The sequence below is a fragment of the Lipotes vexillifer genome, unplaced genomic scaffold (genome assembly GCF_000442215.2).
Source record: "Lipotes vexillifer unplaced genomic scaffold, Lipotes_vexillifer_v1.1 scaffold352, whole genome shotgun sequence".
NCBI classification, from domain to species: Eukaryota; Metazoa; Chordata; class Mammalia; order Artiodactyla; family Lipotidae; genus Lipotes; species Lipotes vexillifer.
The window spans coordinates 1071034-1085830 of NW_006776684.1; the positions used below are offsets into that span (position 1 = coordinate 1071034).

General features: G+C 51.0%; 1 protein-coding gene across 1 annotated transcript in view; it reads left to right on the forward strand.

The window, feature by feature from the left end:
- Window positions 1-14797, forward strand: part of GRIK4 (glutamate ionotropic receptor kainate type subunit 4) — a 319110-nt gene that overhangs the window by 192345 nt on the left and 111968 nt on the right. Inside the window, exon 7 of the mRNA XM_007450618.1 lies at window positions 12445-12606. Within this exon, the coding sequence (XP_007450680.1) occupies window positions 12445-12606 (162 nt within the window). The remainder of the gene's footprint in view (window positions 1-12444; window positions 12607-14797) is intronic.

Here is a 14797-nt window from a genome sequence, read left to right on the forward strand (position 1 = left end):
TGGAGGGATCTTTGAGAGCATCTGACTGAATCTCGTCATTTTACAGTTGAGGGAAAATAACTGAAGCGGGAAAGTGACTTGCTTAGCTCCCACAGTGAGTCAGGAGTGGTGGGGAGAGGTCTCCTCTCCAAATTTCATGCATTCACTGGTCAGCATCAATTGAGCACTTACTGGACTGTGTGTCAGGGGCAACAATGAAAAAGTCCGTTCTCTGAGGAGGTCAGACTAGGAGAGCAGACAAACCCAAACAGATGATTGTAAATTAGTGGGTTAAAATGATGAAGATATGCATAGGATATTATCTGTGAGCCTGGCAAGCTCATATAAAGCTTGCTGGACGAGGCCACACCCAGTGGCCTTAAAGAATTAATAGTTAGCTAGGTTGGGTGGGGGGAAGGGGGATATTCTAAACACACAGCTTAATGCCTTAGACCTTTGCTTTTTAACCAAAGCCTTTACCAAGGAAGTGGATCCTATGGGAGACTGTAGATGAGGTGAGGAGAAACCTTCAGAGCCTTCACATCACTCCACACAGGCAGCCAATTGCCAAGTTCCCTGTCCTGCGTAAGGCAGGTAAAGAAGGAAGATGGGATTCACAGTGAACCTAAGTTGACGCCTTTCTTGTGGTGGTAGCTGGTCATAAATGCCAGAGTCACTCCAGGCTCACTTGGATAGCTGTCAACCATTCTCCCCTTCACGGTGATGGGCACCACTGGCCTAAAGAGAGAATCCCAGCCAGGGCTTGGACTGGGGAACAGGAGCCCGGCACCTGGGCCTCACAGTGAGACCTGGCTATTTAAGGTGAGGCAGGAGTTTCCAAATACACTTGATTCCTAATGGCGTGTGGCAAGGGGTATGAGAGCAGAATGAATATTGCCAGGAAAATCAGTAGAAACTGAAGGAGTGTTCAATAGCGGGTGTGGAAACCCTGGTGGAGGTGAAGAAACCCTGGCGTTGGAGGAACCAATTATCTGTCAGCCCCTTTGCTCCTGTTTGACAAACAGCGTGACAGTGAACACAGGTCCCACGGGACTCCCAGAACCAAGTTTGGAGATATTTGCGTATCATCCATTTAATAGAATTGAAGCTCATTTCTTGCATCTGCCCCGACACACACACTCACTCACTCACTCTCTCTCTCTCTCTCTCTCTCTCTCTCTCTCTCTCTCTCTCTCCTCTCTCTCCCACATCCATGCCTGTGTGTGTGTTGCTGACGGGCTGCACCAGACTGCACCTGTGAGATAAATCAAACTAAATAAGAACTAAACTCTGGGGACTACGCTGACTCAGTATTTCTAGAAACATCATGGAAACGTCCCCCTCTGACTGCTCGCGCCTTCTGCCTAATAGAGCTTTGGGAGAGGGGAGACCTGCCTTGACCTCTGTCATGGATAGTCCCATTAATTCAGTGAGAGATGCCCCAGCCTCGCCTCTGTCCAGTGATCCAGTAATTCCCAATAATCCACAATCAAGAGTCTGATCATAAAAATCTACCCATTTCCACAACCTGGTACTGTAATCATCATCGCCCCCTGAGTTCCAGCGATGTGCCAGACACCATACTAGGAAATTTATGTTTATTTATTAAAGATATTAAATCCTCAAAATATCACTACAAGGCTCCAGTTCCACCAAGCAGGCAACTAAGGCCCAGAGACATCTGAAAGCTTCGTCCGAGGTCATTCAATCAACAAGTAGTCCAGCGGAGAATTTGCTCTTCACCACCCTACCCACATCTTGTCCTTAACAAACTGATCTTTATTGCTTTTCTGTGCTGTTTGAGTTATCTATTACTGTGAAACTGACTACTACAAAGCTAGCAGCTTAAACCTCACCCGTGACTGGCTCACAGCTCTGTAGGTCAGATGTCTGCACCATATGGCTGGGCTCTCTGCTCAGGCTGAAATGTAGGTTTCAGCCAGCCACGTTCTCATCAGGCACTCAGGGACCTCATCCGGGCTCATTCCTGTTGTTGGCAGAATTCATATCCTTGTGGTTGGTTGCAGGACTGGAATCTCTGTTTTCTTCCGAGCTCTTGCCTAGGGACCACTCTCAGCGTCCAGAGGTCACTCTCCGGTCCTTGCCCATGACCCCTCCATCCCCTCCATCTCATCCCTTTCTTGGCCATGATGCCCTCTGTGATGTCTCCATTTCATCAACAGAGAATCTCCCTCTAATCCAGACCTTCTCATACTTTGAATCTCTTTGACTTCCTCTTCCGCAAGCTGCCAGAGAAAACTGTTTTTAAAGGGCTAGTGTGCCTGGATAATCTCCCTCTTTTAAAGTCAGCTGTGCCATACAGCATAACCAGCATAATCACAGAAGTCAAATTCATCACAGTCACATTCCTAGGGATTGTGTGTGGGGGGGGGGGGGGGCAGGCGTGGAATCCTGGCAGGAGTCATCTTAGAATCCTGCCTACTCCATGCAGTAATCATGTGAATTAGTTTATTTCATTTGCTCCCTCCCCCTCCCCCCAGTCACCTGGTGAACGAAGAGACAAGGAGAGACGCAGCCAGGGAAGCAAGAGGAAGGCCCTGGAGTCTCTTAGGGCAGGAAATGGTACATCCCCTGACAGTATAGATGGTAGACCCAGTTTCCCTCTGGCCCACTGCGGGGCTCTGGTGGGGCATGCCCCTCGACGCCTTTGGTGCTCTGCAAAGGGGAAACTGAGCCCCCTTGGGATGCTGCAGCTACCTCAGGGGATCCTGACACTGAGGAATTTGGGCCCTGCTGAGAAGAGTGTTTGGGATGTAATGAATGTTTGGAAAGCATAAAGAAACTGAGCAGAAAAGACATTATGGCAAATCGTATTATTATTATTATTACTTTATAAGTGTGATTGTATTACAAGCACCATTAGGAATAGCAAGTGCTGTTCTTATTATTAAGCAATCCAGCTCCTCTCTCCCCAGCATCAGGCTTCCCTCAGTGTCAAAGGCACCAACTGCTCAATTAATCACCATCTGAGTCTCCCCCGGCCCTGTGTTTGTGGTGCTGACAGCTCCCGTTCATAGCCCAGTGGTAAGCATGACACCTGCCCATCCAGCTGAAGCCTCCAGCCATCACCCACATGGTGGACGCCTCTCCTGTGAGTTTGAAAGCTGGATTTTTATCTTGGCCCAGAGTTAAGATCTTTCTGAAACCCCCTTTTTTTTTTTTTTTTTTTTTTTTTTTTTGTCCAATGCTTTTTCTGCATCCGTTGATATGATCATGTGATTTTTCTTTTTTATCCTGTTGGTATAATGGATTACATTAATTGACTTTTGAATGTTGAACAATTCTTGCACTCCTGAAATAAATCTCACTTCATCATGGTATATAATTATTTTAAATTTTATTTATTTTTTATGCGGTACGCTGGCCTCTCACCATTGTGGCCTCTCCCATTGCGGAGCACAGGCTCCAGATGCACAGGCTCAGTGGCCATGGCTCACGGGCCCAGCCGCTCCGCGGCATGTGGGATCTTCCCAGACTGGGGCACGAACCCGTGTCCACTGCATTGGCAGGTGGACTTTCAACCACTGCGCCACCAGGGAAGCCCTAAAACTACTTTTAATGATACCTCTCTTTTGCTTAAAACCCTGCAATAGCTCCCCATCACCCCCAGGATAAAGTCCAAAGCAGCCCCTTTTGAACAGACCTCTGGGCTCTACCTGCACCCGTCCCCATAGCCCAGCACCCCAGCCAAATGGGGTGGCTTGCAGGGCCCCACACGGAGCCACTGCCTCGCTCGCTCCTCGGGGCTCCGTGCATCCTGGCCTTTCTCTGTCTTAGAAGCTGCTCCACCTCCTAACCTGCTGACTCCTGCTCACCTTTCAGGCCTCAGCTTGCAGTCAGCTTGCAGCTTTTGGGAAAATAGACAGGCATTCTGAGAGAAGGGCCACCCCTCTCTGTGCCCCTGGCACTTATGCTCACCACTGTTTGGGACTTGCTTCCCCTTGCCACTAAGGAGATATACCTCGAGAGGGATAGGGATTTTTTGTTTGTTTTTGTTTTTTTGTAGAATGAGGCCAAAATTGGCCAAGATATGCAAAACCTCCTGTTTCGTACATTTCCCTCCTGCTGTGGGAACCCGTCTGAGTGCCCGGTGGCTCAGGTCCCGGTCCTGCCTTAGTCACATACTTCCTGCGTGATCTCGAGCGTGTAGTAGGCAGCGAGACGCCCAGCCCCTGTAGGAGCCCCTCACTGGTCCTGCTGCAGAATGGGGAGGAGGCCGAGGCTGCTGACTGACAGTGTCACTCATCTTCTTTCGCAGCTCCTAGCACCCCTGCTGAGATGGGGAGGGGGTGCCTTGGGTCTCTACATGCCTGAGGCTAATGAGCTGGGACCTGGAAAGAGAGAGGTTTAGTACCTGACGTGTAGGCAGAAGGCCTGATCAGTGGATACTGAGTGCAGGGGCCCTCAGAGGTGAGGAATCAATGCCTGACAGAGGAAGCAGGCCTTCGGAAAAGCAGTGGCGCCCCCAGCCCAAGGGGAGAGCACAAAGCCTCCACCATTGCTCGTGTCAGTTTGATCTACTGAGGTTTCGGCTTTATAGTTAGTAACCACTTATTTAGTCCCAGCGCCGCAAAAGTCTTCTAAAGACAAAATGAAGACAGAGCTGCTGGGGGAGAGGTGGGAGGGTTCTCCCCCCCTGGCCTCTGTCTTCCTTCTTCCTGGGAGCAAATGACAGAAGCCTTGGTAAAGGTGGTCCCACCCTGATGGGCATTTGCTGGTGAACGTGAATTCATTTAATGAATGTATGAGTACTTGCTAAGCACAGACGCAGAGTGTTGAACAAGAGAATACGGTCTGCTTTTGAAGTCCTGTTTGTGGACTCGTGTTGGGAAAGAAAAGCAGAGGAGGGACAGGGTTCCTGGGAGGGAGGGCTGTACGTGCTCAGATCATGGAGATAAATGAATAGGAGACACGCAGGGAGAAGAATCCAGGAGAGCTGGGAGCCGGAAGTTTTAGGGCCAGATCTCCCATTAATTGGAATTCACTGACAGGTATGAATTAGCCTCCCAGCTGCTCCTTTCTTCAAAGACCTATTACACAAAAAGCAATCACCTAGTCTGCTGAGAGCGCAGGCTTTGTTGCAGATAAATAGACAGGTCCCTGGAGGGAGGGAGAGGATGTGAGCGTACCCAGGAGATTCTGGACTCCTGGTGGCTTTGGGGCTTTCCTGAGAAAGGCTAAGAGGCCACTTATAAGACAAGGGTCTGGGTCCTGGCCTCCACCATACCTTGGGTCCCAAGGGAAAATGAATGGCTATTAGCCATACGAAAGAGCCTTGCAAGTAGAGAGGACCAGGCTGCCCATGCGGTAAGATGAGAAAGAGCCTGACAGGTGTTCCCTTCCTAAATTCATTCAGTCACCAGCCTTGACTTCTTTCCATAAGCTCTGCACCAGGGTAGCTGCTGGTAATGTAAGTACAGATGCCTTCAATAGCACCCAGTCCTTGGGAAGTTGCTTTGAACAAACTCATGTGATAAAAATCTTTAAGTGATGATAGGTATACCTGTGAGGACGACGGCCAGTTCTTGGATGATGGAGGAGGTCAAGGTGAAGAATGAGCAGAGGGGTAGACAGGAACCATAGCGTGAAAAGACAGATATGCCCAGGAGTTTGCTTTTGTCCTGTGGGCAGTCAGTAGCATTGGGAGGTAGAGAGGGATGCCTGATCAAATGGACAGTTGAGGAAGAGCTCTCCAGCTACAGCATGAAGGAGGAACCTGGAGAAAGGCCAGACTGGAGGAGGGGAAACCAAAATGCGTTTGTAGTCCAAGAATAAGCTGGTGAAGATATGAATTGAGGTAGAGGCGACAGGGGTGGAGAGCAGGGGACAAATTCAAGAGATGTTAAGGAGGTGAAATGTTTCCGGTGACAATGACTGACTGCGTGCACGCATACATGGATGAGATGAGGTGTGTGAGAATGGGAGAAGTGGAGGGTGAATTCCAGATCCTATAGCCTGAATGATGGGTGAATAGTGGTCACATTCACAGGTAGGCAACCAAGGGAGGGCATTAGATTGGGGTGGAACAATAAGAAGTTCAAGTTTAGGAGTGATGTAGTCTTGAGGATGTCTTCCATCATTCCAGCTTCTTAATAATGGCTTAAGAAATTGGAATCTTTTGGTGTTCTCAGTGCTCCCGGGGTGAGAAAGTTAAAAGTGATCAATCCTGGGCTTCCCTGGTGGCGCAGCGTTTGGGAGTCCGCCTGCCGATGCAGGGGACACGGGTTCGTTCCCCGGTCCGGGGAGATCCCACACGCCGCGGAGCGGCTGGGCCCGTGAGCCATGGCCGCTGAGCCTGCGCGTCCGGAGCCTGTGCTCCGCAATCATCCCAGCAGAACCGGGCAGGAGCCACACAGCCACAGTCCTGCTGGATCTGCAAAGACGGAGAGACTCTGACCATCTTCTCGGAAACCACAGACTCATCAGGGGACCCAAAATCAACTAGGAAAGAGGGCAATGGTGTCACCAATCCCACTGCCCCACTGTGGAACCAGGCAGCAAATTCCGTATTTATTCATTCAACTTTCACTTACACAAATAACTCGCCAATTCATTCTAAAAAAAAAAAAAAAAAAAAAGAAGTCACTGCTCTTAAAGTCGAGTTGTGTATTCTGAAATGAATTTTAACTCTATTTTGCCAGCTCTTTTACAGCACAATCAGCACGAACTCACAGTGTCCTCTGATCCTTGGTGCCCCACTCACGGTGGTGAGTAAGTGATACAAGCACATAGAGCACTGGGTCTGGGTCTGTTTACAGCTGTGTGGCCATGGGAAGGCCACTTCACTCCTCTGGGTCTCTGCTCCTTCAGCTATAAATTGGCGCTAATAACTCCCATGCCATAGGGCCGCTGTAGGATGGATTGAGATCATGCATGTGAAGTGCTTAGTTCTGCCAGGCACACAGTTGGTGGTCAATAGATTGTCTCAGTTATTATTATTATAATTATTGCTCTGTTAGAGTTATGTATAGTTGGAAGATCTGGAGCTTCAACTCAAGGCTTCTGTCTCGACACGAGTAGCCACGCCAAGCAATTTAGCACCTTACGGTGACTTGCTTAGCAAAACTTTTCTCATTTGACAAGTAGCGAAGGATAGCTTCTTGCAGAGCGAGGGGGGAGAGAATAAGGCAAGAGAAGCCCCAGGCCAGACAGTTCCCTTGGTCAGGACCCAGCTAGAGTGTGGAGACCAGGAGAAGGAAGAAGAGGCAGCATGGAGGATGGACTGCACTGTGTGAATTAGCCCTGCAAGGTGGGTGTTCTTATCTGCATTTACAGGTGAGCAGATGGAAATTCAGAGGTTACCGGCCTGCCCAAGAGCACCCAACCAATATGTGACGAGACACGATCTGAACCCAGGACTGTCTTATTTCGAAATCTCTTTCTGCCATATCCTGCTGTCTCCTGATGAGATCGCCACATGGCACAACTCCAGGGGGCGCCATTCACATTACCATCGATGTGAACGGCAGCTGGGAGTTGTGCCATGTAGTGGCCACGTCTCCCGAGATCAGAGGGGCGGTTCGCTTAATGGGCGACTGCAAAGGAGAAATGATGCAGGCCTGACCTGGTGGGATTGGAAAGGAAGGGACAGATTCAGGAGACATTTAGGAGACAGACTGGAAAGGATTGACCAGTTAAAGGAAGCGGGGGTTGAGGCTGCCTTTGAAGTGTCTAGCTTAAGTGGCCCAGGCGACAGTCATGCCCTAGGTGGGTTAGAAATAGGGAACAGAAGTAAGGGAGAAGGGGCTGCTGGGCGGAGAGAATACAATGCCTTTCCCCCACTTCCCCATTTCACCTGGACCCAGGCCTAGGCAGCAAAGGGTTAGGAGATGCACTTGACCCCAGGACACGGTCTGGACCTGTGCTTTGGTTTCCTGCTTTTCTCCTTAAAGTCAAGCACAGGAGCTGAGTCTGGATCATGAACAGCTCTTGCGCTTTTAGCTCTAGTCGGCTGACCTTGCCCCCTCCCCGCTCCCCATCCCGCCCCTCAGCCTGCCCTTGCTCCTGGCCTGGTGGATGAGCAGGCTGTAGGGCCGTGGAGTGGTCCCTGCAACGGACCAGTGAGTGGACGCCGGTGGGCAAACCAGGACATTGGAAATATCACAGCTGCTGGAGAATGTGAGGGTCACTCAGCTCAGACGCAGCACCCACGTGGCTCTCAAGCCTTTATGCGTGCCGCATTCCTTCCAGGCCTGTTCTGAACACCCTTCATTCCAGATAACACTCCCCTGTATTCACTTGTGGCCATGACGTGACCTTTAATTGCAGTTACTCAGTCCCTTGAAGATCACTGTATACAGAAGGACACACACACACACAAACATGCTCACATATGCTCACACATACACAAATGTGTACACATTTTAAACTTTTTAAATGAGGAAGCCCAGTGATAAGAAAACAAGATGTCAGGAATTTGCTTTTCAAAACATAATAATGTAACTTCCAGAGGGCAATCAAGGGGTGGTACCAGTTCTGTGCATGTTCTTATACCTTCTATAGGGGTAAGAGCATGAGCGGAGTCAGGCATAGTGAGGACCCCAGGGCATTGAAACGTCTTTCGTCAACAGCCTTGACCAATATTTACCAAACAACTCCTAGGCATCAGGCACTGTGCTGGGTGCAGTGCGGGGTTTGAAAATGGGGCAGACACATCCCTGCTCTCAGGAAAACACAGGCCTTGGGCGCAAGACGACACAGGCGTGAACATATGTTGGCACCACAAGCACTGTCACAAAGGCAAGCACTCTTGGGGTAATTGAAGACTTGATTTTGGTCCCTGTGCCATCACTCGGCCTTACCAGGTGGCCATTGGCTCTGTCCTTCACCCTGGTTCCCCTGATGTCTCGATGATGATGGAATCCACTGCCATTGGGAGTGGGGATCTTGAGATTTTCCTTCCCGGGACATTTATAAGAAGAGAATCAAGGTCCCCGTGAGAACCTGACCCACCCCAGGGCTCCTAACACTTCGTCATTTCGGTTAAGGTCACAGCCAGCCGGGCAGCGTGGCTGGGGAGCACAGGGCACCTGAGTGAGGCCAGGGTATGTTCTTGGCTAGAGCTCATGGTGGACGACAGGAGCCAGAGGGCCTTTACTCCCCTCCCATCCTGAAACTGGTTAATTTTATGTAATATCCCTCTCAGCTTAGTACCTCCATCACTTAGTTTGGGAGTTATGATACATGTTTCCCTGGATATACTTAGAGTAACATTTCCCACCGGACATTCTGTAGAAGGCTCCTGAGAGACATTCATAGATTTGGGGCGGAAAAGTGTTCCATGGGTCAATATGTTTGGAAAGTTCTGGGTTAAGCAAAATTAAGCTGCTTTACTGTAGGACTTCTTTAGCCCTTTAATGTGCTAGCGTGCATTGTGAATCTTGAAAAGGTGACTAGAACACGCAGTGTTTGCTCACCTCATTTGAACGTGGGACCTTGTTTTCACGAAACGCCTCCTGGAAAAGCTAGTGTCCTGAGGAGCACGCTCTGAGAAATAACTAGAGCTTAGAAGATTTTCTTTGTGTACAGACTGGCGGGGGTCAACTGTTTCCCATATTTGCTTAGATACCAGGCTTCAATAGCAGCCGGAGAGTGTAAGTTTAGACATAAGGAAGCATTTCCTAACTGTGAGGATGCTTAAGGAGTAGAGCCTGGAGTGTCCTGGGAAATTACAGTAAGAGAACACGCCACCCCTTTCTTGTCCCTTTACAAGCTCTCCCATGGGTCATTATAAATATAATGGATTATCAAGGAAGCTCCTGGATCTTTTTATCTTAAGGGGGCCTTTGAAGATAGGACATGATTGGGGGATGAGAAGGTAGGAATTAAAAGGCAGGAAGACAGGCTGGCTGACTTCTGGAGGGGCTGTCGCTAAGTGTCTGTAATTCATTCATTCATTCTTACTCTGCCGGTGACGTGCATTTCACGGAAACACCTTCCAAACTCAGGTTTCCAAGACAAGCGGGACTAAAGAAGCAGGAAGCCAGAAGCTGCCCGCGATCTCACAGTAGCATTTCGGTAACTGTCGCGTGTTGACCCACTTCTTATGGGCCAGATGTGATACGCCCTGTGCGTGCATCTTACTTGTTCCTTGAACAATCTCTGAGGTTGCTGTCATTGCGCCCACTTTACTAAATGAGGATCTGAAGCCCAGATCCTGAAGGCCATACTTCCTGAAGGTCATACATTGCAGTGTAGTGTGGGACCTGGATTTGAACACCAAAGCCCTTACCGCGTATCCCCTCTACTGCCACCGTGCGTCTGTAGACATCACAGTGTCGGGGATTCTTGAAATGGGCCTCCTTCCACCAGGCTGTGCGTGTGAGGATAGGGCGGGGTGTGATGAGCCGCCCACAGTGACAAGGAAGCCGAGGGAGAGGAGACGTCTCCCTCCACATCAACCACAGCTGGGGAGGCCCCTTGGTTGCCTGACAGCAGCCTGGCTCTGCACCCTGCCACCTCCCCCTTGCCAGGTGCGTCTCTTCTCATTAGCCATCTGTTCCCTCGTGTCTGCTGAGAGCCCGTGGCGCATGGGTAGCTGCCCTATTAGGGAGACAGGAGATAATATCAGCTTATGAATCAATACGTTCTCTGGCACGTCCGTGTTCCCCTGGCAGGAGTGTGGCAGGATCCAAAATACACTTAATCCTCATCCCACTCTATGCTGTCAGGGGTTGGTGGCTCCAAAGGAATCTTTGTAACTTTAGTCTGCAAGCTGCAGCTAATAAGGATGGACTCCAGGCAGAGCTCAGGCCTGTGGCCCGAGGGCTTGGCCGTGGCTGTGGACGTGAGGGAGGATGCCAGGGACATGCCAGGGGCCTGGAGCAGCTGAGTGTTAAGACAAGGAGGCCTCCTGAAGGAAAGTCATGTTTCTGCTCAGCCATAAAGTAAGCCCAAGGCCCCTGCCATCGGTCCTGTCAGGCTGAGTGGCTGATGGCTTAGTCCTGGGGTCTAACGACCACTTGCCCACCGGGCGCAGAGCTGTGGGCGAGGCACGTGGAATGAACGTGTGATGAATGTGAATTCCACGCACAAGGATGGCCTGACCCGCATTTGAAGGCATTATTCCAGGAGCGGGAATTGACGAGCTGAAGAGCCCCCACCCTCTTGCCTGTTTTTCCTGTGTAGGGCCAAGGTGGGTCTTGGGAGTCCAGGGCTCTGAGCTCAGCCCTGCCTGAGGAGGGGGATTCTTCTCCCTGTGACGCTATCTGGCCTCAGTAAGACCAACGCCTGCAGGTTTTAGCTGAGTGAACACGTGGCCCCGGCCAGGTGATCGGGTGAGGGCCACGCCTCCTGGGAGAATTCCTTTGAGCTTCGAAATGTCACTGCCCCACATGGGTTTCTCTGAGTGCCTCATCTCAAGTAGCAGCCCCACCCTAACCCCCCATAGATATCTGACAGTATATGTATTTATTTGTCTATTTACAATCTGTCTTTTCCCCGAAGCTGCAAGTTCCTGGACATCAGGAAATGTGTTTCTTGTTCACGACTTCTGTGTCTAGAACGTCCTCTGTGCCCGTGTCTGGCACATAATAAGCACTTAAATGTGTGTTAAATGAGTAAACAGTAGTAATAACAAATGAAGCCACAGCCCTACCTGCAGACCTTCGGGTTGAGATTCTTAGCGAACTTGACCTTGTCACTCCTCTGCTGACAGTGCCCTCAGGTCCCATCACTACAGGATGAAGTGCAAAAGCTCCCCAGCCTGGCAGCCGGGCCGCTCTGCTCCGACCCTGCTGACGTCTCCAGCCTCATCTCTCACCGTCTCCCCACCCACATGCCTCCCGGTGCTGACCCAGTGACTCCCGAACATTGGTGTGCGTATAGCCTTGGGCCCTGCTGTAAATGCAGACTCCTGGGCCTCGGCTCCCGAGATCGAGATTCAGCTGGTGTTCGGTGGGGTGCAGGGATCATCACTTTTTTTTTACAGATACCTGGGGGAGTCTGATGGCAGGTATTCTGCGGACACACTTTGAGGAGCGATGCTTCTGTCAAAGTACACTGCAGGCGCCCACGCACTGTCTCACCTCCATGCCTTTGTATCCATGGTGACTTCTGTCTGGAATAGCCTTTGTCCATCCACATTTTCTACCCAGAAAACGCCTAGGCATCCTTCAAGACTCAGCTCATGGGTCACACCTTCTGCAGACCCAGTCCTGCCTCCACAGTCTCATGTGTGTTTTTCTTTCTCTCTCCACCCAGAGCATCGTACACATGCCTCTCTTAGAGATCTTTCTGTTTGTTTCTCTCTTCTCCCTCCTGGCACCTCAACACTGTGGGCTACGCAAAGAAGGACTCTCCGTTATCTCTGGACCCCGACGCCTAGCAGAGCGCCTGGCAATGGTGTGCATGTGGCTAGAACGCACTGCCCAGCTGTGCTCCTGCAGAGCCCACCCCACTCTTCCCTTCCTAACCCTGCTCTGCTCTGACTGCTGCGTCTTTCAGGAGTTTTCGCTCCAGAGGATGGACAGCCTCGTGGACGATCGCGTCAACATCCTGGGATTTTCCATTTTCAACCAGTCCCATGCTTTCTTCCAAGAGTTTGCCCAGAGCCTCAACCAGTCCTGGCAGGAGAACTGTGACCATGTGCCCTTCACGGGGCCCGCAGTAAGTGCCCACCAAGCCCCTCCCTGGTGCCCCTTTGCCGCCACGCACACCCCCTCTGTGCGCCAGACCCCCCAGATACAACAGCCCCTGGACTCCAGGCTTCTCCAGGCCCAGCTCAAAAAGAGGCTGTAGAAATGCTGGGAAGTGGTCACAAGGGACACGTTTGGGGAAGTGGGGAGCCGTGAGCAGCAAGCGTAGAGGGGTCAGCAGGGAGAGAGGCCCCGACTGGTCACTTAGTGATGTCTCTGGCCAGACTCCTGATGATGCTGTTGCTGAGACCCGCCTGAGTTCAGGATCCAAAACTCTTACCATTGGAAAGGGCTTTAGCTGATCGGTTCCCTGATTTCTCAGACAGACTGAAGCCCAGGCTGGGAATGGGGGTGAGGGACGAGGATGCGGGGCTCTTGTTCAAGGGCAAACACCAAGCCTCTTGCAGGTGAAACTAGATTCTGATACTCCTGGTCCAGTGCGCTTTCATCTCCCTGGACCACTGACCCCGGTAGAGCTTGTGCAGAGAGACGTCCTTTGTGCCTTCACCAGTGTGTTTCCCCCCTGCGCTTCCTTCCCCTCCATTTGTGATGGAGACAGAGGTCTCCCTGGCTGTTCTCCACTGGGTCTGATGTCCTTACTCTGTGGGGCAGCTCAAGAAGGTCTGCTCGTGTCCATCTGCTAAATGACAGGTTCTCAGGAGATGAGATGGTGTGGCTCTCTAGATCTGTCCTAGCCAGGTTTACATTTAAGCCTCCCAAAGCCCTATAAGGCAGCTCATGTGATGCTCACGTAACTTTCCAAAGGGTCAGAGCTCATGCAAAGCTCGGGGAGCTTTCATCAGGGAAGCGCGTGGGAGAAGGAGGCGTGAGAACTTGAGTTGCAAGAGGCTCTTAAGGTTCCAGAGCACTTCCCAACAGGGTGTTTTAGAGCCGAAAGAGGGAAGATTCCATAGGAAGCATTTGGCGGGGGCGAAATATCTGAAAGACGGGAGTCCTCATCCCCAGGCGCTTAAGGGACAGTGAGTAATTCCTCAAGCACAGGGTAGGGGTAGGACCAGGCTCACCCCTCCTGGAAGGAGTGCAGCCCTGTGCTCCTGGTCTCGTCCGTGGGTCTTGCAGTCATGACTCGGTATTGTAATGAGGTGCTGACACACTTCAAAGGCTCACAGCACAGTATCAGGAGAGAAAACAAAACCTGCCACCTCCTCTCCAACCCGAACCGTTCCACATTTGGCTCTGGCCAAGTGAAATTAGGGGTCTCAGTGCCACACTGCTGATGTCCCTCTGAGGGTTTCAGCCCTTGCACTCGTGCTCACATTGACCACGAACAGGCAGATGGGAAGCCCTTGGTACCTGCCTCATAAGGACCCAACACCAAGGCCAGGCAGTGCCACTCACAGGGCTGTAGGGCCAGCTCTGGCTGTGCTCACATGTGCTGAAAAGAGCACTAGCCTTAGAGGCACAGGACCTGGATTCAAACACTGGCTTTGCTATTTTCTTGCTGTGTGATCTTAGGTAGCTATGTAACCCTTCTGGGCCTCAGATTCTTTTTTCTCTAATTTTGGGCAATTATGCTTGACCATGTTAGAGGATTGTTGTGAAGGTAAAATGGGATATGCTTCCATCCTCAGTTCACAGTTATTCATTGAATGAGTTTATTTAACATCCCATCTGCCAGACACTGGGAGAAGCATTAGTAAATACATCAGGTAGCTTTTGCAACAGAAATGCTGTGTAACAACCTACCCTCAAATCTCCCCAGCTTACAGCAATGAACGTTTATGTAGCTCGTGCATCTGAGGGTCAGCTAGGGATCAGCTAGTCTACGCTGGCTCAGCAGGCAGCTCTGCTGATCTGGCTGAGCTCACTCAATGCCTGGGGGTCGGCTGATCTAGGCTGGGACGGCTCTGCTCCACGTGCCTCTCATCCTTCCCCTGACCCAGCAGGCTAGCCTGGTATGTGCTCATGGTGGTGGCAGGAGAGCAACAAAGCAAGTGGAAATGCACAAGACCTCATAGTCCTAGGCTCCCAGGACAGGCACACTGTGACTTCCGCCTCATTTCGTTGGCCAAAGAATGCCACATTCACAAACTCAGAGTCAGGGAGTGAAGAAACGGACAGAATGCTGAACCACTGATGCTTGAAATTATCCCACCCTGACGTCTTCCTCCTCGTGGCACCCTAGTAACAGACAAGAGCGG